At 47.0% G+C, this 24,884-nt stretch overlaps 1 protein-coding gene across 1 annotated transcript in view; it reads left to right on the top strand.

The window, feature by feature from the left end:
- AHI1 (Abelson helper integration site 1) overlaps positions 1-24,884 on the top strand; it is a gene marked incomplete at its 5' end in the record, with an annotated part of 647,577 nt that overhangs the window by 285,396 nt on the left and 337,297 nt on the right. Inside the window, 2 exon segments of the mRNA XM_082249437.1 lie at positions 7,067-7,207; positions 20,135-20,277. Coding sequence (XP_082105563.1) covers positions 7,067-7,207; positions 20,135-20,277 — 284 coding nt within the window.

Genomic DNA, 24,884 nt, shown 5'->3' with positions numbered 1-24,884 from the left:
TTTAAAATGTACTTTCTCTAGCGCTCATTGACAGACGTAGTCCTCGGTGATACACCACCTTCGGGTTATGTTGCCTCCACAGGAGCAGGACTAGACAGGAAATTAAAAAGCTCTGGCCACACCCCAGGGGCAGTCCCAGAGGGTATATCCTCTCTCTCTCTGCCTCAGCAAATCAGTTATTTTCTGTCTAGTTAGGAGTAAGGACCTAGACACCTTGCTGGGATCTTAGGTCCTGGCAAGAATTTTTTCTTAAAGGATTTTTTTAGACAGCTTTTTTCTCCAGTGTTCCTGTGAGATCTTCAAGCAAGAAAGCTGAACTGGGCGACGGGCTGGATGTTGAGATCCGGTGGTCACCCCAGTTCAGCCTACGAGCGCGTGCAGGCCATAGCTCCGCGCTGGGTCGGCCGCGACAAAGTCCCATTAAAGGACTGTCCACGCGAGTTAAACGTCTCGCTGAAACGCCAAAGACCATGAGTCACGGCGTCCGTATCGGTCGACAGCCCTCCCGCCCCGGTGGAGAGGGGTACTGTCAGGAGTTGGTGCCCGCCTGGTTCCGGTATGGTGAGTAGTATGTTCCCCCTTTCCCCCTGACGGGTTTTGTGGTGAACGCGGGCCCCTCTCTGTATGGTAAGATAGAGTCCCTTTCTATCCTACAACATGACACAGATCCTCCTACTTTGAGTGTGATTTTATGTGTGCAAAAAGCCAGGAGGCTTGGTTTGGGAGCTAACAATCTAATTGTATACATGTTTTAAAGATGTAATCTGTGGCATTCTGGGAATCTTATGGGTTAAGAATAAGCTACCTACCAGTCAGAAGCCACGGACATGTAGACTGCCTTCCTAATCAGATCTCCAGCTATTAGCAGGCCTCCCGAACGGCCATGCGGTCCGCCAGGGCCGGTACCGCCAACCACGCCATATCCCCATGCAGTGAGAGTGTTGTGTGCCCTGCAGCACACCGCTATTCAGTACGGGCCGCCGCCATTTTTTTTGCTGGATCGCACGAGCCGCCATTTTGGCGTAGCCTCGTGTCTCCAGCATGGGGGCGGCCATGTTTGAGGTGATCCAAACACCTCGTGGAGCTTGGGGGAGGCGCCGGAAGGCGTACAGAGGGGCGGAGCCGCCTCCTTTCTTCCTGGGCAGCCAGCCAAAAGACTTCCTGTTTGTTAAGACAGCGCTGTAACCTGTTGCAGTTAAACTCTGAGCATCAAGTGGTGAGCCTGGGGGTCTATCTCTCTCTCTCTCGATCGATAGGGATCCCTAGCAGGTAACACTAAGGGGCTTTTGTGGGGCTGGGGGTCGAAAAAAAAAAAAAAAAAAGAAAAAGAAAAGTTTTATTTTTGAATTATATTATCCAGGAAGTAACTGGAGTTATCATGGACCCTGCCACACATATTCCCCCACCTGTTTCCCTTGAGGGGGCCACGGGACCCGCCGGTGCACAGAGTATAGAGTCATTTACAGCAATTTTGGAGTCTATGGTGGCTCGGGTGGAGGCGGCCTGTCAGGGACGGGGGTCAAGGAAGCGACCCCCGCCTACCCCTATACCATTTGACACCTCTGACTCAGATTCAGAGGTGGTCACGGCAGTTGCAGGTTCCTCTGCAAGGGCTGTTATCCCAGGTAAAGCCCCCTCAGACAGTGAGGAGGACGCTTCTTCTCCTGCTATTATTCAGGAAGAAGCATTGGTGGACGCACTAGTTATGGCAGTGCAGGAAACCTTAAAACTTGAGGCTTTACCGGCAGAGGCAACTGAAACAGAGATTCCTTTTGGTACTAATAAGCCCATCAAGACGATGAAGGCTTTTCCTGTACCTAAATGTTTCGGTAATCAGATTAAAGGAGAATGGGAGCATTCTAAACGTACCTTTACTATTTCCAAGCGTATTGCTAGACGCTATCCGTTTGAGGAATCCATCATTAAGAAATGGACGGTACCACCAGTCGTGGATCCGCCTATTTCCAGGCTAAATAAAGCCACGGTTATTCCAGTGGAGGACACTTCGTCCTTTAAGGATCCGGTGGATCGAAAGATGGAAGCAGAGTCCCGCACCATCTTCTCTCTGATAGGGTCAGCTTTTAGACCAGTAATTGTTATTGGTCTAGTTTCCCAGACACTTACGGAATGGGCGAAAATGGTACGCCAAGATCTTAGGGGAAAAGATATTCCCCAGGAGACATCTGATTTGATGGAACAGATTATACAAGGGCTACAGTTTATCTGTGACGCAGCCTTGGACACTACTCCCTTATTAGGGTATGCATCTAAGACAGCGGTGATCCTCAGACGTGTGCTATGGTTAAAATGCTGGTCAGCTGACCTAGGTTCCAAGAAGACCTTGACAAATCTCCCCTTTCAGGGGAATCGTCTATTTGGGGCCAACCTAGATGAAATCATTAAGGATGCCACTGGGGGCAAGAGCACTTTTTTGCCACAGGCTGCTAAAGCTAAGGGACCTCGCAACAAGCGAGGACCTTTCTTTACCGCCCATAAAGGGTGCCCGGCTGGTACTAGCGGGAAAGGCAAGACTCCTCCAGGAGGGTTCAAGAAGGGCTGGTCGGACAAGCAAAGGACCAACCCAGCCAAACCCGAAGCAAAGGAGTACACAGCCTGAAGGTGCGCCCCCACCCGGTTTCAGGGTGGGGGGACGTTTTCACCGGTATTCAGGACATTAGATCGAGCATCAACCACTACTACCGGTGCGATTCTTCCCTTCCAACATTTAAGTACTACAGGAAGCGGTAATTACCGTTCCCTGAATAGATCTTTTCCTTTACCTTTTCCTAAGATTAGTCCCGATACCTCACAGGAATCGGATCTGGTTGACCAGATAGGCCAAGTAGCCTCTAGTCGGGTGACTTCGGTCCCTGAGGTTCAACCAGAAAAGATCACCTTTCCTGATAACTATCAGGTATCTGATAAATGTGTGGGAACAGAAAACGACCAGACTTTCTCGGATGGTCGGGGCCAGATACCTCTAGGGACGCCTGGTTCAGATCCAATCAGCGCCAGTGGTCCTAGAAATTCTAGGCTGGCCTCCTCAAGCCGGCCTGGCCGACTTGGACATGTTAGTCGTAGGCGTTCCGTGGGAACTTCGTCTCAGGGAGTGTCTGTGGTCTCAATGACCAATTTACCATCATGCTTTACAGTCGCTGGGTTTAATGGCCTGGCCATTGAGACCCAAGTACTGAAGGACAGAGGTTTGTCAACTTCAGTCATTCCTACCCTTATTAAAGCAAGGAAAGCGACTTCCAGCAAAACTTATATTGCGTGGTGCGAATCTTTAGGATTTCCTCCACGTACCTATTCGGTGTCTCGAATATTGGCCTTTTTGCAACAGGGGGTTGAGCAGAAGCTAGCCTTGAGCACCATCAAGGGTCAAGTTTCAGCATTAGCAATCTTCTTTCAGAAGCCTTTAGCTACCAAATCCTTGGTGCGGAATTTCATCCAGGGGGTGCGGCACCTGGCTCCTCCAGTCCGCACGCCCTTACCGCCTTGGGATCTTAATTTGGTTTTGTCGGTTCTACAGAAACCTCCCTTTGAAAACATCAGGGAGATTCCCTTGCTTACTTTATCCCAGAAGGTGGCCTTCTTGGTGGCTATTACTTCTGCTCGCAGGGTGTCAGAACTGGCTGCATTATCATGCCAGTCCCCATACCTAGTGATTCATAGGGATAAGGTAGTACTTCATCCTAAGCCATCTTTTCTTCCCAAGGTGGTTTCAGATTTTCATCTGAATGAAGATATTGTACTACCTTCCTTGTGTCCTCAGCCCAAGCATCATCGGGAACATGCGTTGCATTCCTTAGATGTGGTTCGGGCAATCAGGGTATACCTGAAAGCTATGGAATCATTCCGTAAGACGGATTCACTTTTTGTGATCACGGATGGCCCCAGAAAGGGTTTGCCTGCATCTGCCGCGACCATTGCCAAATGGATTAGACAAACGGTGGTACAGGCTTATTCTATTAAGGGTTAGAGTCCTCCGTTCCCTGTTAGGGCGCACTCCACTCGAGCGCTCAGTACTTCCTGGGCCTTTCGCCATCAGGCGTCAGTGGTCCAGGTATGTAAGGCGGCCACCTGGTCGTCAGTACATACCTTTACAAAATTCTATAAAATTGATGTGACGGCATCGGCGGATGCCTCATTTGGCCGCAAGGTTTTGCAGGCCGCAATTTGAGGAGACCGGTGGTCTACCTCGAGGGTTTTTTTCTGTTTGAAAAAAAAAAAAATTGTTTTCTCTTTTTTTGTTGAGTCTCATCATTAAGGATGAGCATTGTAAACTTCTAGTTGGCACCGGTTGGGCCTTCTAGATTGGGATTTGATTTCCATTTTCCCACCCCTCAGTTGTGATACTGCTCTGGGACGTCCCGAAGGTGGTGTATCACCGAGGACTACGTCTGTCAATGAGCGCTAGAGAAAAATGGATTTTTGTAAAATCTTACCGTAAAATCCTTTTCTCTTAGCTCATTGACAGACGTAGTCCCCGCCCCTCTGTTTTTTTGAGTTGGGTTAAAATCTCTAAAGACTGCTTTTTCACATAACTGATTTGCTGAGGCAGAGAGAGAGAGGATATACCCTCTGGGACTGCCCCTGGGGTGTGGCCAGAGCTTTTTAATTTCCTGTCTAGTCCTGCTCCTGTGGAGGCAACATAACCCGAAGGTGGTGTATCACCGAGGACTACGTCTGTCAATGAGCTAAGAGAAAAGGATTTTACGGTAAGATTTTACAAAAATCCATTTGTATATGTGTTTTGACATGGCATGACAAATCTCTTTTACTTGTGTTAAAGATGTTTCTCTTACATTCGTTGATGGATACAGGTTCTCTCCTTAATTATTGACCATAGGGTTTAAATGCCACCTACAGGAGTAGGACACAAGGCAGAAAAAAGAACACAGCACCACCTATGGGAACTCCTAGCTGTTATAAATTCCCTCTCGATTATAGGCAATCCAGTTGTTTGCTTACCCTCCTGTCTTTGAAGAACCACTTTGAGATGTCCTTAAGAATCATGAACAGCTGTGTTTGTCAATGAACATAAGAGAAAACGGGATTTTTATTACTCGCTGTAAAATCCCTTTCCCTGAGTTCATTGGCGGACACAGCAGCCATCCCTCCTTTTTTTTTTTTTTTTCTTTTCTTTTCTTTTCTTGTACTGCTTTGTGACTTGCATTTAGCAGAGAGGGGGTTTATACCAGTTAGGACTGCCCATAGGCAGTAGGGCTGCTGAATATAATCGAAAGATCGATGCATCGCGATTCGACCCTTCGCGATTCTGCATCGATGCGGGTTGCCGGCATAATCGATTAGGAAATTACGTCATCAGCCGCGGCCACGCCCTATCGCGCAAGGGAGAAAAAGTCACAAGATCGGCAGCGGATTGGTGGGTTAGTGGCGGGAGCTTAATAAAAAGGCTCCGCCCCTCCCCTTCCGTCTCTTTGACCCGGGCCGAGGCGCAGCAAGACATCCCCCGCGTGTATTGGCGTCCCACCTGCGGCCTTGCAGCCAAAAAGCCAGCCAGCCAAGCCACAAGCCAGAAGCCAGTCCACACTCCACAGCACAGGAGCGAGGAGCCCCAAGTGCGTCCCCATCGCAGCCAGCCAGTGCCGCCAGCCTCACCGTAGCCGACCGTCCCAGGCCCAGCCGCCGCCACGCCGCCACTGCCAGTGACGCCAGCCGCCCGCCACAGAGCAGCACAGCACCTGTCCTCCTCTGCAATGCAGTGCACAACAACCCACACAGTCACACAGCAGCAGGTATGTACTAGTCCGAACAAATAATTGTATAATCATGACATTCATGGGGGTCTTGTCTGTATCTCTGGGGGATGTCTGATGGGGGTGGGGCTGGGACAGGGGACGGTCGGTCGGGGCCCGCCCGGGGGTACTGTTCTGCTGTGGCAGTCTGGCAGCCAGGGGGGCTCTCTCTGAGTGTCAGTGGGGGCCTGGGGGTCTCTGTCAGTGTCAGCTGTTGGGGTCTGGGCAAGGGGGGGCTCACTCAGTGTTTGTCAGTGCTGTTACTTCTAGTAAAATACTAGTGTTGTTGTCTGTCTCTGCTATGCTGTTTGCATTTTCAGACCTTCCTATATGTTTGCAGTGCAAGTGCACTAAAGTATGCAGGGCTTGCAGGCCATGACAGGGTCCAGGAAAGTGTCCTTTGAAGCAAATGAAAATAAAAAGGATTCTTTTATTTGTGACTGCTTGATTGTTTTTTTTGATAAAGTTTTGAAAACCAGTGGGCTGGGCATGGGCATTGGGCAGTAATCGTGATGCATCGCGGAATCGAATCGTATCGAATTGCGACCCTAATAATCGTAATCGCATCGAATCGTGAGGTAAGTGAAGATGCGCAGCCCTAATAGGCAGTGAGCTCTTTATTCTGCCTAGTGACCTACTCCTGTAGGTGGTGCTATAAACCTGATGGTCAAGAATGAAGAGAAGCTGTGTCCGTCAATGGATTTCCCGTCATCTGCCTACAAGGCAATTGTGGATAGAACAAGTGAACTCCCTTCTAATATGTGAAAAGTTGACTTCTCAATGCCGAAACGTACATAAGAAATTTATGAATATATTGTAGAACTGGCTAGAAACTCTGGGGCTTAACCATTAGGTTACTCCAAATTTACTACATATTTTCCCTAGTTGAGTTCACCTCAGCAACATGAGAGGATACAGGACTGGAGAGAGAATCGTGGGCATTTTCTATGGGTGCGGGAGAAGGGGCTGTACTGGATGAAAAGGGTCATACAGTGCTCGAGAAATATGGAAAAACCTGCCATGCTGTACTGTATTTTGTATAATTTTTTTTTTTTTTTTTATTGTGTGTGTGCACAATATTATCTCAATTTAAAGTTTTTTATTTTCTATTTTTTTTTTTTTTTTTATTGGTAACTTAAAAATAATAACTTTGGTGACAATGAGCAGTGAGAACATTTTAATAAGTTTTAGTCTGTTTTCCTGTACCATTTTTAGATTGGTATAGACTGTTTCTTGCTAGTTTGTGCAACTGACATTATTATTTTATTGTTCTAAACCTTTTTGTGATATGTCTTCTATCACAGGGGATCAAGTAGCAAAGTATTCTGAGTTATCCTACACAGCCCCTCTTCGGGATGTTGTCTTTCATCCTCATGAACATATGGTTGCATTTTGTGCCTTTGGACCAAACCAGCCTATCCTTTTATATATTTATGACTACAAAGGTAGGTAATAATTCAAAGTAATGCCAAGGCCAGCTCTTATTAAGAACTAACTGCATTCAGAAAGTTGTTTCTGGGGGAAAAAAAAGACTAAAAGAATTAATGAAAGCTTATTAGAACAGAGATCTATCTGTGTGTAATGAGCATATGTTCCTATTTCCATTAAAAAAGACAATCAGGAGAAAATATGAATGTTTAAATGATGCAAACTTCGTTGCTAAGACCTAGTTGCTTAGTTTCCTCTTATTGAGATAGCTTTTCTATCATATTGTTTTTTCTGCATTTCATGGAGTATTCAGTTAGCACAGTACATTACAATGTTTACAAAGCAATGTAAAACTGAATTTTTGTAAAATCTTACCGTAAAATTCCTTTCTCTGAGTCCTCTGACAGTCGCCGCCCACTCATTCAGTCTTCACCAATGGGTATTGACCTCTTATCCATAGGAGCAAGCTAGGCATAAAACTTGTTAAAAACAAAGTAATTTACATAGACACACCTATGGGGGCTGTCCCACTGGTCCAATACCCCCCTGCTATCAGCCATCCCAACTCAGTTTGGTAGCAAGCAGTTAAAGTCCAAAGAACCCCAAATAGAGGGGCGGGGGTGGCGACTGTCAGAGGACTCAGAGAAAGGAATTTTACGGTAAGATTTTACAAAAATTCAGTTTTCTCTTACGTCCGCTGACAGTCGCCGCCCACTCATTCAGTCTTCACCAATGGGATGTCACAAAGCAGTGTAGACATGAGGGGTGGGAAACGTAACTGTCACAAAGGCAACGCAGCACCCACATGAGAGAAAGAAACCTTACGTGAACAGAAAGGTATCCTCTGGGCAACAGAAAAGCTCAACTGGAGCAACAACCCAGGAAAGCAAATAAACAAAGGGGAAACAACCCCAACAGCCAAGGACCCACAAAACTAGGGTCCCCTTAAGGCACCGCCGCACACAGAAGTTTGCTGCCAAAGGAGGCATCTGCCGATGCCAGAACATCAAGTTTGTAGAATTTTGAAAAGGTGTGCACTGACGACCAAGTCGCAGCCTTGCACACCTGGGCCACCGAAGCCTGATGCCAGAAGGCCCAGGACGCACTCACCGCTCTGGTAGAGTGCGTCTTGACAGGGAAGGGCGGTACCCGTTCTCCTGCCGCAGACACAGCCATACCCTTCAGGAAGGACAAAAAGAGAATCCGACTTCCGAAAGGATTCAGTGGAAGACAGGTAAACCCTGATCGCCCTGACAACATCCAAGGAATGTAAGGCAAACTCCTTAGGATATTTAGGATTCGCACAAAGCGAAGGCAAAACAATGTCCTCATTAAGGTGAAAATCTGAAACCACTTTTGGAAGGAAAGACTGGTTGGGTCGCAAGACCACCTTATTTCTATGAACCATCAGATAAGGGGAGCGGCAAGACAAGGCCGCCAACTCCGACACTCTGCGTGCAGAAGTGATCGCCACCAGAAAAGCAACCTTTTTTGACAGCAGAGGCAAATAAATTTCCCTGATGTTTTCAAAGGGAGGACATTGCAAAACGGACAGAACCAAGTTCAAGTCCCAAGGAGGTAGAGGCGCCCTCCGAGGAGGGGCCAAATGACGCACACCTTGAATAAAGGTGCGAATCAAAGAGTTAGACGCCAAGGGGCGCTGGAAAAGGACGGCCAGTGCAGACAACTGGCCCCTAATCGTGGTCAACGCCAGGCGCTGGTCCACACCAGTTTGTCGGAAGGCTAACACCCTCGCCACCGAGAAGGAGCAAGGAGGGAAGCCTCTGGATTCACACCAGGCAAAATCAGCCTTCCAGGTAGGTAATAGATCTTACCGGACGAGGCTTTCCTAGCCTTGAGCAAAGTAGGAATGACCTCAGATGAGAGACCCTTGTCTCTCAGGACCTGGCCTTCAACAGCCATGCCGTTAAAGCCAGCGACAGTAGATTGTCTCGTAACGGTAGCCGCCATGGATGCTCGACGGCCAGTTGAATGATGTCCGCGTACCAGGACCGGCGCGGCCAGTCTGGGGCCACCAGAATCACCAACTTCGGTTCCGAGACCAACCTGGACAACAACTGAATAGGGGGAGGCCATATATCAGATGATACAGGTGCCAAGGCACCACCAGCGCATCCGAGGTGTCTGCCAGAGGATCGCGCGTTCTTGCCACGAACCTTCTCACCTTGTTTAGCCGGGACGTGAACAGATCCACATCCGGGGATCCTCATTTCGCATACAGCATTTGAAACACTTCCGGGTGCAGGGACCATTCCCCCTGGTCCAGGGTCTGGCGACTCAGATAATCGGCCTGCCAGTTCTCCACACCCGGGATGTGAACTGCCGAAATCGCCGGGATGTGGGTCTCGGCCCAAGACAGAATACTGGTCACCTCCTGGGCCGCCCCGGGCACTCCTGGTGCCCCCTTGGTGATTGATGTAAGCCACCGCAGTGGCATTGTCCATCTGCACCCGTACAGGGCGGCCCTGAAGAAGATCCGACCAATGGAGCAGGCACAGCTCTCAATTCCAAGATGTTTATCAGTAGGGAAGATTCCTCCACCGACCAAGTGCCCTGGGCAGACAGGTTGCCCAGAACGCCACCCCAGCCCGACAGGCTGGCATCCGTGGTAATCACCGTCCACAGCAACGGCCGGAAGGATTTCCCCTCCGCTAGAGCCGGGGACTGGAGCCACCACAGAAGATCCACTCTGGTTTGGCGACTCAGAGACACCCTCAGGTCCAGGGACTGAGGGAGCCTGTCCCATCTGGCCAGTATCTCCGCCTGGAGAGACCGCGTGTGAAACTGTGCAAATGGTATGGCCTTGAAGGCCGACACCATCCCCCCAGGGACCGCATACAGGTCCTGAGAGACGAGGACTCGTTGTCCCTGAGGGACCTGACCTCGTCCTGCAGGGTCCGGAGCTTGTCCTCCGGCAGAAACTTGGGCGGAGTCAAGGATCATCTCCAAATATGGGAGACGAACCGAAGGAGACAAAGTCGACTTCTGAACGTTGATGGTCCACCCGAACTCCTGGAGCGTCTGAACCGTAGTGGACAGATTGCGCAGCAGGCTCTGACTGGCACTCGACCTTAACAGGAGATCGTACAGATATCCCAAAGTCGCAATGCCCTGTGCCCGTAACAGGCCCAGAACAGGAGTAAAATACGCATCCTTTAGGTCGATAGAAGCCAGGAAATCTCCCGGACTCAAGGAGGCCACCACCAAACGGAGTGATTCCATGTGGAATTTCTGAACGTGCACGAAGCGGTTGAGAGCTTTCAAGTCCAGAATCGGACGCACCTTGCCCTCCTTTCTGGGCACAGTGAACAGATTTGAGTAAAACCCCTGAAATCTGTCCCGATGTGGCACCGGGACGATAACCCCCTGGGCGAGGAGATCCTGTACCGCCCGATAAAGATCTTGCAACCGATCTGGGGTCAAATGAAGATTTGAGGGAAAGAATCTGTCCGCCGGTCGTGAAAGAAATTTGATCTTGTAACCTGTTCGAATGATTTCCTGAACCCACCTGTCCGGAATCCGGAGCAGCCAAGGTTCGAGAAAACCGCGCAGATGTCCCCCCCCACCCCTAGAACGGGTGAGGGCGCCCCTTCAGGCAATGGCGGACTGGGCCGCCGCACCAACCTGGGCGGCTTTTGGCTTGCCCGCCCAGGGCTTTCTCTGGCCATCCTGGCCCTTGAAGGGTTTCCCCTTGTCCTTTGCTTTGAAGGCACGAAAGGACCCCTGATTTGGTTTAAAGGAAGGGCCCCGCTTACCGCGGAAGAACTTACCCCTAGGATTCTGGGGCAGCAGAGTGCTCTTGCCCCCAGTGACTCCTTTAACCAATTCGTCCAGGGATTCCCCAAAAAGACGAATCCCCGCATAAGGGATGTCAGACACCGTCTTCCTGGAAGTCTGGTCGGCCGACCAGCTCTTTAACCAAATCAAGCGACGGTTAAGTACCGCGACACCAGACAGGCGTGCTGCTAATGGGGCCACATCCAAGGTCGCGTCACACAGATACATAACTGCTTGATAAATCTGGTCCACCATCTCCAAGGTAGTAGGGGGGGGCAGAATCAGCCACAAGGGTGCGCTTAAGCACCCTGGTCCAATCTGCCACCACTTGAGACACAATGACGGAGGCGAAAATAGGTTTTAGCATGGAACCCGCCACCATATAGGCATGGCGGGCAAGGGATTCCGGCCTCCTATCCGTAGGGTCCCTAAACACTGGAGAATCCTTGGAGGGTACCAGAGTGGCCCTGTTCAATCTGGACACAGTATGATCCACTTTAGGGGCCACAGACCAGCGCGAATCCGTAGGAGACGCAAAGTGGTAACGGAATTGAAACCGTTTTGGCACCACAAAATTGCGTTTCAAATTGCACCATTGTTCATTCACAGTTTTGTGAAACTCAGCGGGGCAAGGAAACACCTGCGCCGCCTTTCGGGATCTGCGGGTACCAAAAGAGGACCGCTTGCCCGGAGGATTGGGCTCATCCTCTAAATGTAGTGTATCTTTTACAGCAGTAATCAGTGCAGCCATAGCCGCGCGTTCTTCGGCCGTCCCAGGGGGGGAATCATCCCCCTCCTCATCCTCCGCCTCCCCTTCAGACTGGCAAGAATGAGACCCTTCAAGGGGCACACTATCTACAGCAACCATGTCAGACTCAGAATCAGAGGAGCGAGAAAACCTAGGCCTTTTTCTAGAATCCCTTTCAGCCATCAAAAGATCCACCTTGGACGCTAAAGTCGCAAGTGCAGCAGTCAGTGCAGAAGATCCAGAGGAGCCTGAATCATCCACCAAAGCTGGGGGAAATTTGCTGTCCTGGGACTCCATGAGAAAAAAAGTTTTTTTTTTTGTACCGCCCCTTTAAGCGCACGGCGATCCCACCGCAGTACACCGCTGTGAAGGACTATACTGATAGACCCCGCAGGAATGAAACTGATAGCCAGAGATATTCCCCTCAAAACAGCAAGACAGACCCCCACAAATGTTACCACGCTTGCCTGGCGATCTCCTCTGCATGAAAAAGGAAGTGATGTCACACCGCATGAGGCTGAACTGGATTCAGGCTAAGGGAAAATGGTTGCCCATAGAAAGCAATGGGAGGCTCCGGGAAAATAGCCGCCAACATGTGTACAGAAGGAACACATTGCCACACACAAGATGGCGCCTGAAGGCGCCAAAATACACTACATACATAGCTGCAGAAGTGCCCATAGTGAAGCCAAGCAGCTGCCCACACCTAAAATGGCGGACCCGCGGTTTTTAACCCCGCAGTGGCCGCCACACATGTCTGCACCCCAACACACACACAAAATAGTGGCACTCAGGATAGGGACCCCCACAACCCCCCCACATATCGTTCCAGATGCGGTAGAGCCCCCGCAGGGACCGGGAGTAAGGGAGCCCCAAACGCACAGACATGAGGGGATACCACAGACACATCAGACTGCCATCCCCAGACAGAGGCCCCACACAGAATGTACTTACCATACCCGATGGCGTCTGCGCCTCTCATTGACAGGAAGCCTCCCACCCCAGGCGGTGGGGGTGCCATCAGCCAAAAACGCAGGACGCTAGCAACGCATGGAACCGCGGTTGAGACGTCCAAGCGAGATGGCCACCTCGCGGGTTTTCATCCCTGAAGACAGGGACAGGTCGTTTGCGAGGCCAGAGCGTACGCATAGCCTGCTAAACGCTCGATAGCGGGCTGGGATTCCATAAGGCCCTCTGTCCTGGAGCACCAGGACGACCAGTGCGACTCCCAGCTCCGCAACGTCGTCGTCATTCGAAGATCCGACTAACTAAACGCTGACAAATAAACAGCTAGCAGTGCAAAGAAAAACACATTTGCAGAAAATAAAATCATAAAATGAAGAAAGGCTGAGACCGTATCCCCAGCACAGGGAAGCCTATCTTACTCCTAAATAGGCAGAAGACAAACTGAGTTGGGATGGCTGATAGCAGGGGGGTATTGGACCAGTGGGACAGCCCCCATAGGTGTGTCTATGTAAATTACTTTGTTTTTAACAAGTCTTATGCCTAGCTTACTCCTATGGATAAGAAGTCAATACCCATTGGCGAAGACTGCATGAGTGGGCGGCGACTGTCAGAGGACGTAAGAGAAATATAATTTTTTTATTGTATGTGTACACAGAGCTATATGCATGTATATGTGGGTGTATTCATATAATAAATACATATCTGTGTGTGTGTGTGTGTATATATATATATATATATATATATATATATATATATACAGTATCTCACAAAAGTGAGTACACCCCTTACATTTTTGTAAATATTTTATTTTATTATATGTTTTCATGTGACAACACTGAAGAAATTACACTTTGCTACAATGTAAGGTAGTGAGTGTACAGCTTGTATAACAGCGTACATTTGCTGTCCCCTCAAAATAAATTAACACACAGCCAATAATGTCTAAAGCACTGGCAACAAAAGTGAGTACACCCCTAAATGAAAATGTCCAAATTGGGCCCAAAGTGTCAATATTTTGTGTGGCCACCATTATTTTCCAGCACTGTCCTAACCCTCTTGGCCATGGAGTTCACCAGAGCTTCACAGGTTGCCACTGGAGTCCTCTTCCACTCCTCCATGACGACATCACGGAGCTGGTGGATGTTAGAGACCTTGCGCTCCTCCACCTTCCATTTGAGAATGCCCCACAGATGCTCAATAGGGTTTAGGTCTGGAGACATGCTTTGCCAGTCCATCACCTTTACCCTCAGCTTCTTTAGCAAGGCAGTGGTCGTCTTGGAGGTGTGTTTGGGGTTGTTATCATGTCGGAATACTGCCCTGCAGCCCAGTCTCCGAAGGGAGGGGATTATGCTCTGCTTCAGTATGTCAAAGTACATGTTAGCATTCATGGATCCCTCAATGAACTGTAGCTCCCCAGTGTCGGCAGCACTCATGCAGCCCCAGACCATGACACTCCCACCACCATTCTTGACTGTAGGCAAGACACACCTGTCTTTGTACTCCTCCCCTGGTTGCTGCCACACACACTTGACACATCTGAATTAAATAAGTTTATCTTGGTCTCATCAGACCGCAGGACATGGTTCCAGTAATGCATGTTCTTAGTCTGCTTGTCTTCAGCAAACTATTCGCGGGCTTTCTTGTGCATCATCTTTAGAGGAGGCTTCCTTCTGGGACAACAGCCATGTAGACCAATTTGATGCAGTGTGTGGCGTATGGTCTGAGCACTGACAGGCTGACCCCCCACTCTTTCAACCTCTGCAGCAATGCCGGCAGCACTCATATGTCTTATTTCCCAAAGGCAACCTCTGGATATGACACTGAGCATATGCACTCAACCTCTTTGGCCGACCATGGCGAGGCCTGTTCTGAGTGGAACCTGTCCTGTTAAACCGCTGTATGGTCTTGGCCACCGTGCTGCAGCTCAGTTTCAGGGTCTTGGCAATCTTCTTATAGCCCAGGCCATCTTTATGTAGAGCAACAATTTTTTTTTTTAGATCCTCAGAGAGATTTTTGCCATGAGGTGCTATGTTGAACTTCCAGTGACCAGTATGAGAGAGTGAGAGTGATAACACCAAATTTAACACACCTGCTCCCCATTCACACCTGAGACTAGTAACACTAACGAGTAACTGAGTAACATTAACGAGTCACATGACACCGGGGAGGAAAAATGGCTAATTGGGCCTAATTTGGACATTGTCACTTAGGGGTGTTCTCACTTTTGTTGCCAGCGGTTTAGACCTTAATGGCTGTGTGTTAAGTTATTTTGAGAGGACAGCAAATTTACACTGTTATACAAGCTGTACACTCACTACTTTACATTGTAGCAAAGTGTAATTTCTTCAGTGTTGTCACATGAAAAGATATAATAAAATATTTACAAAAATGTGAGGGGTGTACTCACTTTTGTGAGATACTGTATATTATGTATATATAAAATAAATGTACCAATATAATATATCTATACATATATTTGTATATAAACATATTTCTCTTTCGTTCATTGATGGGACCAGCTCTCCAGGATTCTGAACCATTGGGTTATATTGCCCCTACAGGAGTAGGACACTAGGCAGAATAAAGAACTTGGCTATGCCTATGGGCAGTCCATCTGGGGTAGCGTGATGGTTTGGGATGTGTATGTGGCTGATGTATGGTAATGTACTGGTGGTGGGGGCCAGGTGGGTGGTGCGCCGCCAGCAACTGAGCTGTCGGCTGTCCCTCAGGTTTGCAACCTGGGCTCCAGGGATCCCTCCTGGGTCCCCTGGAGTCTCGTGTAGACGCCCGTGGCGGCCATTTTGATATAACCTGTTGTTTTTGGAGCCTCTGGGTGGCGATCTTGGCTTTGGAAGCTCCTTCTTTTCCTCTGGTGCTGACTCCTTGGTCTTTCTCTTTCCCTGGGATGCCACACGTGGAGCAAGTGCTATCCCTGGTGTAGTTGGTGTTTTTCTGGTGGGGTGATGAGTCTGGTGGTATCCCTCCCTCTCTCTGCTGCAGGTTGTGGGGTGCTCTGTTTTCTGGCCACCTGGTGGTGCTACCAGCAAGGTGGGAGTGTCCTTTTGCAGTGCTAGAGACTTTTTTTGTGGGGGTCCCCTTCTTTATCAATGGAGTCTCTGGAGCACGTTTCCCCACCAGACCCCCTCTCAGGGGCTGCGGGTCCCTCGGGATCCCAACCATCCATCGATGCACTGACTGCGGTCCTGGAGTCCTTTGTGTCCCGGGTAGAAGTGGATTTTAGGCAAAGGGCTAGTGAAAAGCGCCCCCCACCTTCCCCTGCCTCATCTCTCATCAGTTCCTGAATCTGACTCGGCCACCCTGGACAGGGCCCACCCTGTGGGGTCTGCGGCCACTCTCCCGGAATTATTAGATAGCGAGGTTGATTCCTCCCCAGCTGTAGCTGCACACGAGAAGGCGCTGATGGGCGCACTGATTGTATCTGTGCTTAAAATTTTAAAAATGGAGGATGCAGCTGAAGCTGCAGTGGAGATGGCTGTCTCCTTTGGCACTCAAGCCATCTTGCGTGGCAAAAGTGTTTCCTTCCTCCTTTTTTTGAGAGATTTGTTGCAAAAGAGTGGGAGCGTCCAAAACGTCTTTGTGGTTTCTAAACCCTTTGCGGTGAGGTACCACTTAGAGGTGTCCCTTGTTAAAAAGTGGGCTGTTCCACCAGTGCTGGACCCCCCAGTTTCCAGGTTGAATAAGGCAACTATAATTCCGATTGAGAAATCACTTTTAAAGATCTGTCTGACAGAAAAGCAGAGGCTTTGGCCCGCAATATGTTTACTGTTGCTGGTTTGGTGCTTAGGCGGGTCTTCACCTTCAACTGGTGTCACAAACTCTGAATGGGCTAAACTTTTGTGCCGTGACCTAGAGGGTGAGCAGCTTCCCCGTGCCTTTGCTGAACTGGCAGACTAGTTGGTCCAGGGGCTGTAGTTTATCTGTGATGCTTCTTTGGATGTGGCTCCCCTGATCTCTCAGCTGTCTGTGTCGGCAGTGGTACTTGCCAAGTGGTAAGTGTTGGTCTGTGGACCAGACCTCTAAGAAACCTCTGACTGATTTACCTTTTCAGGGTGATCACCTATTTGGGGCTACCCTGGATGACATCATTAAGAGTCACGCAGGGGGGAAGAGTACCTTTCTTCCACAGGTGGAAAGGGTAAGGAACCTTGTCACAGATGTAGCCCGTCTTTCTCGACTCACAAGAAGTTTCTCTCACTATCCCCAGCAATCTTTGTTATTCCCCGCCCCCCCCCCCTTTTTATTTTTATTTTTATTTTTTTGCCATGCCCCCCTTTTTGCGTAATTATATTTACGTACTGTTATTATAAAAATGTTTTGTTTTTTTTTTTTGCATTTGACATATTCTATAACTGTTGTATTATATTGTTTTTATTTCATTCATGTAGTGCATGTAGTTTACGTGAATCCTGAAGAAGCCCCTGAATAGAGTGAAATGCATTGATCCATATTTATCCACATTATGTATTGTATCGATTTGATCCTGTCAATTTGGGTGGACTATATGTATAGTTGATTGCGTCATTGTTACATTTATTATCTACCGAATGTTTTTAACACTTGATGTACCAATAAACTGACAATGTTTTTATATATTTAAGTATTTATATTTACTATTCTAAACAATAGGCTAGTTGTTGGTCACTTCAAAATCCCCCCCCCCCTTTTTTTTTCCCCCTGCCATTTCCTCCAAGTGGAGCAAGGGCAGGGGCCCCTTATGATTTGATTGCAAGCTCTCTTTGGGACTGTACAAGACCTGCTACTTCAGGGTGCGATTGTCCCGGTTTCGGCCTAGGAACGGTTTCAGGTTTTTTATTCAAACCTGTTCACGGTCCCAAAGAAAGAGGGCAAGGTACGTCCAATTCTGGACCTCAAGGCCCTGAACTGCTTTGTGTGGGTACAGAAGTTAAGAATGGAGTCCATTCACACAATAGTGGCATCCCTACATCAGGGGGATCTTCTTGCCTCTATTGATATCAAGGATGCTTACTTGCACATTCCAAAATGTGCCTGACACCAATGCTTCCTCCGTTTTGCTGTAGGAGAGGAGCCTTATCAGTTTGTGGCATTACGCTCTTGTCTTGCCCCTTCTCGGCTCTTCACAAAAGTGTTGGACCCGGGTCTTGCATTGCTACGTCAGCGGGAGATTGCAGTACTGGGCTATCTGGACAACCTCATTTTACGAGCGGAGTCCTCTGCTTCCCTGATGGACGACGTGGAGAACACTATACAGACCCTGAGGGAGAGTCGGTTGGCTTCTGAATTACCAGAAGTCTGCTCTGATTCCATCCAGAAAATTGGATTGTCTGGGTCTGACTTTGGATTCAGCTCTAGCCAGATTGTTCCTGCCTCTGGACAAACTCCAGACTTGCATGCGGATGCTAGGCCTGATAGTATCCACCTCCGATGCAGTTCTGTTTGCACAGTTCCATACAAGGTCCCTTTAAAGGGAGATCTTAGTCAAATGAAACAAGTGTCTAAAGTCTCTGGACAATCAGATCTGGCTGAGCCAGGAAACCAAGGAGTCTCTGGTCTGGTGGCTTCGCTCTCGGACTCTTCGACAAGACTACTCCTTTCTCCATTGTATTGGACAGTGGTCAACATGGATGCCAGTCTGTCTGGGTGGGGAGGTGACCTGAGTCTGAGATCTGCTCAGGGTGATTGGACATTAGAAGAGTTCAGAATGCCGATAAATGTCTTGCAACTCCGGGCGATCAAGCTGGGCCTGGATCACTGGACGGATTGGCTATGGGGGCTTCTGGTGCGGATTCAGTTGGACAATGCCACAGCAGTGGCTTATGTCACTCACCAGGGCGGGACAAAGAGTGTATCGGTGGCCCTGGAGTTAGCTGGTATTCTCCACTTAGGTCCGGCCCTCTCCACCCTACACATTCCAGGAGTGAAAAACTGGCAGGTGGATTTTCTCAGTCGACAGTGTACCAAGAGGAGTGGTCCCTTCATCCGCACATGTTTCATCAGATAGGTCTCCGGAGGGGCACCCCTCGGAGACAGATCTGTTGGCGTCCCGGCTCAACAGAAAGGTGCCGAGGTTTGTGGCAAAGTCACGGAATTCGCTGGCGGACACCACAGACGTGCTGGTGGCCCCCGTGGGGCCAGTATCGTCTGATCTATGCCTTCCCTCCTCTCAAGCTTCTGCCACGGCTCTTGCGCAGAATCAAGGCCGAGGGGATTCCGGTCATTCTAGTGGCCCTGGATTGGTCTTGCTGGTCTTGGTACACCAACCTGGTGCTTCTGGTCGCTGACGTCCCTTGGAGACTGCCTCTCAAGGAGGATCTCTTGTCCCAAGGCCCAATCTTCCATTCTGCTTTACAGTTTCTTGCTTTGACAGCCTGGCTGTTGAAAGCCAGGTGCTGAAGGATAGAGGTTTGCCTGGGTTGGTGATTCCGACACTGCTAAAGGCTAGGAAGTCTACCTCTAGGAAGATATACCATCGTACGTAGAAAGCATACATTTTGTGGTGTAAGTTGATTGGCGTTCACCCTCGTTCTTTTTTGGTGGCTCGGATTTTTACCTTCCTTCAAGGAGGTGTTGAGCAGAAATTGGCCTTGAGTACCTTCAGAGGCCAGGTGTTGGCCTTGGTGGTCTTCTTTCAGTGACCCCTGGCTACGCATTCTCTGGTGCATACCTTTTGTTTAATGGGTCCGACATCTGACTCCACCAGTGCGGTCTCCCTTACCGCCATTGGATCTGAACGTGGTGCTTTCAGTTCTCCAGAAATCTCCCTGGAATATCCAGGAGATTCCCCTGCTTATGCTGTCTCAGAAGGTGTTTTTTTTTTTTTTTGGTGACTATGACCTCTTCTCGCAGGGTATCAGAACCCCTTACTTGGTGGTCCACAAAGATAAGCTGGTTCTTCACCCATGTCCGTCATTCCTTCCTAAGGTATTCTCTGATTTCCATTTGAATGAAGACATTATGTTGCCTTTCCTGTGTCCCAATGGATCAGAATCCTGGAGAGCTTTGTCTGGTAATGAATAAAAGATAAAATGGTATTTTTAACCTACTGTAAAATCCATTTCTCTGAGTTCATCGACAAACATGGCACCCACCCCACTATTGAGTTGTATTACTTCTAACACTGCTTGGTACAAAACTGAAGACCTGTACCAGAGGGTGAGCATACAACCTAGGACTGCCCGTAGGCGCAGCCTAGTAGTTCTTTTTCCTGCCTAGTGTCCTATTTCTGTAGGGGGCAATATAACCCAGTGGTTAAGAACCCTGGAGAGTTATCCGTCAATGAACTCAGAGAAATGGATTTTACGGTAACTCAAAAATCCCATTATTTTAACAATCTAAAAAAGTACTGGTTCCCTCTGTATGATTCTTTTAGGTCACTTTAATAATGTCTTGCCTATTATAATGTTAATTGTAAAACATCATTTTCTAATTTTAGTTGCTCAGCTTGAGGCAGAAACGGTGCACGGCGATGTCAGTAGTCATGGTCATACTGATGTTCTCACACTTCAAGATTCTATCTTTGCTGTGAGATCTTCTATGCGGATGATGAAAGTAAAACAGAAACTGGATTCAGTTTTGGTATGTTCATTCATTTCTCATATCATTTTTTCAGAGCACCTTTATGTGACAGGTTTTGTGTTTATAAATTTACAGTACATTCATATTATTATTTGAAAGGCACTAAAAGGAAGGTGTCGGTGTTCCTTAAGGCAAATACGTGTTTCTGTTATCTTCAAACATGTCCTGAAAGAACAAGAGCTGGAATCGAATAGGTTAATATAAAAAATATAGTCTTTTTCATACACATCCAGAGATGCTACATGCTTGCCTTTAGTAAACCCCAATGTATATGGAAAGTGAGGTTGGTGGGAAAGGATAATCTTTTATTGGTAAATTATATTAATGTGTCTTTAGTTACAAAATTGTAAACTGGTTTTTTTATGTCGGCTTCTTTTTTTTTTTTAACTTGTTAACATTACTGTTAGAAGTTCATCTTATGTAGGCTGCAGTTGTCAACCTGTCCCCTTTGGGAACTGATGGGTATCTGATAGAGCTGCACGATTAATCGTTAAAATAATCGCAATCTCGGTTCACCCCCCCTCACAATCCTAATGCCCGGTTCACATTAGTGCGATCACAGAGATCGCATGTAATTTAGGAGCAGTCCGCTCCGAATTACATGCGATCTCATGTGCTGTGCAAATTTTAGCCATACAGTTTGTATGGCTGAATTTGCACGGCATCCGCACTAAACACGCACATGATGACCCTTTTTTTATCCGCAGCAGAATCGGATCGCATAGTGATCCACACTAGTGCGATCCGATTCTGTGCGAACTTGCAGATCGCACTGCGATATGAGATCGCAACTGGGGGTGTCGTTAACTTTTAATTGACACTCCCTGCTTATCGCATATGGCAGTGTAAACTGCCAGGGGTGCGGATGCGATGCGGGATCACACTGCATATTCGCAGCGTTCCCACATCGCACAAATGTGAAAAGGGACTAAAACAGTATGTCCTCGATTCTTACAGAGCTGTTCTCTGCTCACTCACAGCTGTCAAAAAAAAAGAGCCTCCAGCAAATGTTTATGAACATTGTTAAGGCTGCGAGATAACAATAAACACAATGCTTTACAATGTATCATCTTGTTCTTTTAGAATTAGATCAAAGGAATGAACTTTCGTCTGTGAGGGCAGTTTAACCTCTTAAAGACTAAGCCTTTTTCTGACACTTGTTGCTTTCAAGTTAAAATCAGTAATTTTTGCTAGAAAATTACTTGGAACCCTCAAACATTATATATATATATATATATTTTTTTTTTTTTTAGGAGAGACCCTAGAGAATAAAATGGCAATTGTTGCAATCTTTTATGTCACACTGTATTTGTGCAGAAGTCTTTTAAACGCAGTTTTTTTGGGAAAAAATATGTTTTAATGAATTTTTAAAAAAACTAAACAGCCCAATTTTTTTGTATAATGTAAAAGATGATGTTACGCAGAGAATCGTGATCTTTATTCTAAGCAAAAAAATTGTGATTCTTATTTTATCCAGAATCGTGCAGCTCTAGTATCTGATATTTTTTTTTTACATTTTTATCTTCACAATGTTACATTTTTGTTGTGCACAATCTTGTGTTTTTCTGGATTTTTGGGGTCAGTGCATGTTTACTTAGGGCTGTTTAAATGCAGTAGAATTGTGACAACACTCAATTTGGTTTAAACGTTTAGGCCTTATTTACACAGACGTACTTGAGCGTACAATGTTGTGAGGGCCGTGTTTGTCTGCATGGGATTCACAGGTGTTCCATGCATACAGGGAGTTTCCATTCATGTCAATTGGGAATCAGCAGCTGCACAGACACAGATGCTGCTCCCAATTAGACATCTGTGTGGGTGTGGATGTGTCTCCCCGAATGCACACAGTTTGAGTTCTGCGTCCCAGTTTACCTGAATAGGACTGCCTGCACATGGAGGCATGGGACACCTATGTATCCTGAGTGTGCAAGACACAGCCCTCACGTGACTGTATGCTGAAGTAAAACTATGTGAACTAGGCCTTATTTTTTACTACTATTGTGATGTCAATATTTTTTCTTCCTTTTTTTCCCGGTGTTTTGTCTACCTTTTTTCATTGTAGGTTTTCTCGGGTCTTCTAATAGTTGTCCTATTTTCAAGCAAACATTTGCTAAAACTACAGAATGTTTATGTATTCACACTATTATTGAGCCCTACAGTTATGTGTTACATCATTTCTGCTGCTGGGTATCCAGGTGGTTATCTGTGTTCTCTTACTCAATCATCCTTCCAGCAAAGATTACTTTAGTCAGAATCTGCTGTTTAAAAGCATTCTACATATATGAATAATTCTACTTTAGAAATTACACAAATTTTACTGAACTTTAAGCTGTTTTAAAAAAAAAAAAAGAAAAGTTAAAATAAATGTACTTTCATTTAGGGTTACCTTTTTCCTGTTTGGAGTGTGGTATTTAGAGCTGAACTAATCTAGGCAGATATAAAGGTAGCAAATTAATACATCATTAACCACTTCTGGACCGGAAGGATTTGCCCCCTAATGACAGGGCTATTTTTTCCGATTTGGCATTGCATTACTTTAACAGGAAATTGCGCAGTTGTGTAACACTGTACCGAAATAGAATAAATGTCCTTTTTTTTCCCACAATTAGAGCTTTCTTTTGGTGGTATTTGATCACCTGTGTGATTTTTTTTATTATTTGTTTTTATTTTTTTTGTGCTATAAACAAAAGAAGAGCGACAATTCTGGGGAAAAAAAACTATATTTTTCACATTCTGCTATATAACATTCCCAAAAAAAACGTAAAAATCAAAGTTTTTCATTATTTTAGGCCAATTTGTATTCTGCTGCATATTTTTGGTAAAAAGATCGCAATAAGCGTATTTTGATTGGTTTGCACAAAAGTTATCGCATCTACAAACTAGGGGGAAGATTTATATCATTTTTATTTATTTATTTATTTATTTTACTAGTAATGGCAGCGATCTGCGATTTGTAGTGGAACTGTGACATTGCAGCGGACGGATCGGACCCCTAACTGACATTTTTGACACTTTTGGGGGGACCAGTGACATTACTACAGTAATCAGTGCTAAACATATGCACGGTTACTGTAATAATGGCATTGGCAAGGAAGGGGTTAACCTAGTGGGTGATCAAAGGGTTAAATGTGAGCCTAGGGGAGTGTTTATTAACTGTGGGGGAAGGGGCTTGTGAAATGACCATAGAGACCTGTGATCCTATATAGAAGGATCACAGGCGCTCTGTAATCATTTCAGAGAGAAGAACGATCAGCTGTGTTTACAACAGCTGACTGTCCTTCTTTCTCAGCAGGCAGTGATCGCAGGTGCCCAGCGGCAATCGCGGCCGACGGCCCCGTGCATCGGCATCCCTTCTGCCTAGTGGGGGCAGGAGCGTGCCGCCAGCGGCTCGCGCTTGCCCCCCAGCACCAAGTGCGTGACCAACGTAGGGCTACGTCGGTTTGTGCAGGAGGGCCAGCCTGCCGCAGTAAATGTGCGGCAGGCGGTCCAGAAGCAGTTAAATGTATTTTTTAAATACAAGTAACAGGTGTAAGTATCTGGATTTGACCTGGTATCAACCCCCTACAGTTCCTGTATAGCAGGCCTGGAGTGTGAGAGGGAGAAGCAGCACAAGAAATCTAGCAAACATTTAAAAAAAAAATTCCAGAACACCTTTTTCGCTCTGTATCTAGTAAGTCATTGTAGGTGGAAAATTAGAAGTGGGACATTCATTTAAAAGTATGCAGTTTTTTTTTAAAGTGGTTGTAAACCCACTTTGATTACTTTTGCCTATAGGTAAGCCTATAATAAGGCTTACTTATAGGTGCTGTAAATGTCTCCTAAACTTGCACTGTTGGACAGGGCTGTCCGTGCCGTTTCTTTAGAGCTCTGTGCCGTGACAGGCTGCTCCCGCGCGCATGCGCGGTATTGACGTCACGCGGCTCCGGCCAGTAATACAGCCGAAGTCCGCAGACCCGGAAGGAAGACGGGCGAAGATGGATGCGGCCGGCAGTGGGGACATTGCGGGCTTCGTTGCATGTAAGTGTCACATAATGTGCTAGTATGCGATGCATACTAGCACATTATGCATTTACTTTGCAAGGGGGGGGGGGGGGAAGAGTTTACTTCCTCTTTAATAGGCATATTGTTACCCTAATGCCATATTTTACCTAAACATATATAAGAGAGATGCAGCTGTGGGGATTATCTAATACAAAAAGTAGTAAACAAAAACATGAAAACATTCTTTTTTAAAGGGGTAACTTTCTTGAACATAAAATAAAATGTACAAAATAACATGAACATGAACAAAGGAAAACTAAGCAAACAACACTCAAATATGACTGTATGTATTATATAACCCGCCCATTCATTGTAGTTGAATCAATAAGGAAGTAAACATGCATCTTATTTTCAATCACAGATGAAAAAGAGGGATCAAGGTATCAACACATTAGTATATGGAAATACATTTAGTCAGAGAAGGGGGAATGTGGGAGTTACAATTGGTCCTTATGCTTGGTTAATGACTTAAGTATTAGAGGGTATTGTGCGGTCTGAACTCACCCATGAATTCCAAACTTTATTTAGCACGTTTGAGTGGCATGGCTCTAGAGCCTTGCAGATGT

The sequence above is a fragment of the Pelophylax lessonae genome (genome assembly GCF_965119305.1).
Source record: "Pelophylax lessonae genome assembly, chromosome: 3".
In the NCBI taxonomy this organism is placed as follows: Eukaryota; Metazoa; Chordata; class Amphibia; order Anura; family Ranidae; genus Pelophylax; species Pelophylax lessonae.
Note: the sequence above shows the minus strand (reverse complement) of the source record. Positions and strands in the feature narration are given on the sequence as shown.